General features: G+C 36.8%; 1 protein-coding gene across 2 annotated transcripts; it reads right to left on the bottom strand.

The window, feature by feature from the left end:
- Nucleotides 1-693: 693 nt before the first annotated feature.
- Nucleotides 694-2,431, bottom strand: LOC114313389 (uncharacterized). 2 transcript variants are annotated; one of them, XM_082870904.1, is made up of 4 exons: nucleotides 1,578-2,326; nucleotides 1,299-1,544; nucleotides 1,103-1,180; nucleotides 694-1,014 (listed from the first exon to the last, which is right to left on the bottom strand). In XM_082870904.1, the coding sequence occupies exons 1-4, from the start codon at nucleotides 2,136-2,138 to the stop codon at nucleotides 1,009-1,011; spliced, it is 891 nt and encodes a 296-aa protein (XP_082727030.1). In that variant the 5' UTR covers nucleotides 2,139-2,326; the 3' UTR covers nucleotides 694-1,008. The 2 variants fall into 2 exon arrangements, with proteins under 2 accessions (XP_082727030.1, XP_028115575.2); XM_028259774.2 differs by having other exon boundaries at nucleotides 1,299-2,431.
- Nucleotides 2,432-3,841: the final 1,410 nt, after the last annotated feature.

Raw genomic sequence — 3,841 nt, 5'->3', positions numbered from 1 at the left:
CAGAACTGTAAATACAAATGAACATTGAAAGACTACATACTTGGATTCAGCAATATTCAAAATTAGAATCATAAAAACGAAGGCTAGCAATTACTTTTACCCAGAAAAGTCAGATATATCAAACCAATTTGACATTGAAGACAAGATAGAAAGAACCTTAATTTCCAAAACAAGCATTAGCTACATAACTAATTGTAGATGAAAGGCACTTAGGAAATAGAAAGGCTGAAGAATTACGACATGTTTATAAATATGTTCCACCTAAAGCAGCAAGCAAGACTGATAATTTGTAAATAGGTACCGATCAATTGCAATATGCTATTCATTTGGTTCCTTATAAGAACTGAAAAAGACACCAAGCTTATGTTGCCATCAACAAGAAGTTACACAAAGACATATATAAAGTTTGATTTTTTTCAAACATATTGTACTAATACGAAGAGCAAACAATTGAGGTACTTCATAGTAAGATCAAGTTCAAGAATTTCCATAGAAACAACACTTATGGATTCATCTTTCCCCACTTCAAAATAAAATAAATGAAGAGATGACATATGAATTGTCAAATATAAATTTGACATATAGCCAAGCATCACATTCCACCATTAGATGCTTCCTAAAGCTTGAAAATGAGCATTTAGCCAAATATCAGGAGTTTATCAACAAGATAACACATGACCAGAATGCCATAGCTTACTCATAAAAACAAGTTCAATATATTAAAGCATTTACTTCTAGCAACATCCTGCCATTTTTTCTCTGTACAATTTTATTCCAATTAAAAAAAAAAAAAAACATGACTAAAAATAATTATAATTAACAAGATTAGCTTTATAAGTCAACTAAAGCTTGCACCACATCATACCCAGGAATTCAACACTTCCATCGAATTCCCAATCGACAAAGATGGTGCGGTATACCACTAATAAGAGGTCAACAATGCACCAGTGTGGTCAGCAAGCAGATAAACCTTCAAGCCTCCAGAAACAGCATCAATTCCATCAATTTCTATTGCTGTAAAACATGAAGAATTAACATAGTTTAGCAAAAATTCCAACAATTGCACAAAATCAATCAAACTGGATCAAAGCAGAGTAATTACTTTTCCAGTTTCAGGAACTTCAGGAACTTTGTATATATCCGCGGTGATTTCTGTCAACCACAAGCCCGGAAAAAGACACTGCAGAGAAATCAATAGAACAGTAAATTACGCAATTCAATCAAATCACAAATTGAGAAACAAAGAAAGTTGAGAAGAAATAGAATTTGAAATTTATAATTGATTAGATTTCACTTACATCAAGCTGTTCTTGCACAATCTTTGGCCGCTTCTTGGGTCTCCGAGGCGGTCTATGTCCGGCAATCACCATAAAATCATCCCCAATCTCTCGCCGACAAAGCGAAACTGAGAATTTAGCCCTATCTCTCATCTCGCCGGCGAGATTTTCCCCCGCCGGGACGGTGACATCGCCGACCAATCCTGGAGATTTGTTTTCGGTCCTCAAGGGCGAGAAATTAGGTTTTCGCTCGTCAACCTTCGAACTCTTCGCACCGCCACGGCCACCGCCACCACTAACATTCCCACCGCCACCGCCACCGCCGCCGATAGCTCCGTTGATTCCAGTCGGAGCCTTACACGCAGCTCGTCTCGTCCTCAAATTCCACGGTCTCGCACCGTCGGCCTCCGCCGGTGCTGCGGCGGCGGCCGGCGGCCGTACGTCCTCCAAACCTTCCCTTAAAATCGCGACTTTCATCTTGTCCGCCGCCGTCTGGAGATCGAACATCAGTTTCTCCCTAACCGCCTCGATTCCATCGTCTCCGTCGCTCGCAGCCTTCGATTTCCGGCCAAAAACCCCAACCTCCGTCTCCGCCGGCGACGGAGACTTCTGGAAACTCTCCTTCCGATCAGTCCGTCCGATCCGCCTCCCGATCAAACGCTTATCTACTTCGGAAGCTGAAGACCTCCGATCGGCAGAACAGACTTCGCCATTTGGATTCATCTTCATGCACCTGAGATACCTCTGACTCCCCCACTTCAAACACGGCATCGTGAAATTGTGCAGAGGCTTCGATCTCTCCGATCCCATCGCCATTAACTTATCTGCTTCTCTCTCTCCGCTTTTACCCAAAATCACCATTGATCAAGCAACCATTCCTTGGAATGAAGCTCTCTCTTGTCTCCGCTCCGACTGATCATACGAACTTTCTCGGAGATTTTCTCGGGAAAATTTTCGAGCGAGAAGGTCGAGAGGGTTTCTCCGTATCTGTTGTTGTGAATTCTCCGGGAAACACAAGTTTATATACGAGAGTAGAGAGAGAAAAGTTGAGAGAGGTTGGTTTTAACGTTCGGGTGGCTATAGCCTTTGAAGAGAAGTTATCTCCTAGGTGTGGCCTATAGAATACTTGGTGTACTCGACCAGTAATGGCAGTGAGCCGTATGGTTCTCATGGTTTAAAAATAAAATTATAAATTAAATAGTGAATTAATGGATTAACAGATTAAAAAATTATAATTTGAGTGATTTTGAACAAATTAACGGATTAAGGAATATTTTGATCAATTATCAAGTCTTTACATAATATATAATACTAATTTTCAAAATATTATATATATATACATATAACAAAAACTAATTTTACATAATATTTTTTTATATATATAACTATTAATTTGTAATAAATTTTACATATTAAATTTTTTTCATACTCATTTTTATTTTGATATTTCATTATGGGTTAAAAAATATATATGTAACAACTATAGTGAAGCAGATTGATTTCGAAAGCGATTTATAAATTTTAAAATTTAAACAACAGTTAGTAAATAGAGCAATGTCGATTAATACGAATCAATGCAATTTTAATAAATTGGACAATATTTTACACGGGCTTTGTGGAGTATGACTCCTATTTGTAAATAATGATAACTATTAGAGCATCTTCAACGGTGAACCTTTTTTTTATCAAATCTGAGAAAAAATAAGGCGATTTTCTCAATTTGATACGAGATGCTCCAACGGTGGCATCAAATAGACTGGGGACGTCCGATGGGACGACCAGCCGGTCGACTAGTTAATGGACTGAATGTTTTTTTTTCTTCCTCCATTTCAGTTTCTATTTCGTTTCTCAAATATTTTGAACCAGAGCATCATCCACCAGGTAAATAGCGTGTAGAGTATCAAATTTGATTACTCATGTCTCTCTCGAATATGTTTCTACCCCCATCTACTATCTAATTTATATATATATATATATATATAGAGAGAGAGAGAGTTGTTGGTTGCTACTAAGGCCTACCAAAGACGATGAGAGATTGGAGGAGAGATTACTCTTGGAAGATGAATTTCCATAGTCACTTTTGACGCTTTGATTCAAATTTCTAGAAAAAAAACTTATAGATGATGTATTACAAAACTTACCCTAAAACTTTTGACAAATTTTTTAAACAGAATCAAATTTCAATGGAAGATGGATTTCTAACAATGTTTTGTTTTTTTACTCTTTTTATAGATGTATAAGAGCTTTATCAATCCTTTTTTTTTTTTTTGGGTCAAATTTGAGTGAAATTTTGATTAAAAACTTTATATGTTGGTCATCTGGTAGTGAAAATACAACGGTAATGAATAGTGTTTTGGTGAAAGACCCAGCGCATTTTCATTTTGGTGAAATTTTTGGTGAATTCTCAATTTGATATCCATTTTGTGAAACTGTTGGAGCCACAAAAGTGATAATTTTTCACCAAATTTAAATCTGATGGTGAATTTGGTTCACCGTTGGAGATGGTCTTAGTGCAATTTTTTTTTAAGGAATATCTTGGCTGTTGAATTATTTAAGAATTAATT

The sequence above is a fragment of the Camellia sinensis genome, chromosome 5 (assembly GCF_055761805.1).
Source record: "Camellia sinensis isolate YWXY chromosome 5, ASM5576180v1, whole genome shotgun sequence".
Lineage (NCBI taxonomy): Eukaryota > Viridiplantae > Streptophyta > Magnoliopsida > Ericales > Theaceae > Camellia > Camellia sinensis.
Note: the sequence above shows the minus strand (reverse complement) of the source record. Positions and strands in the feature narration are given on the sequence as shown.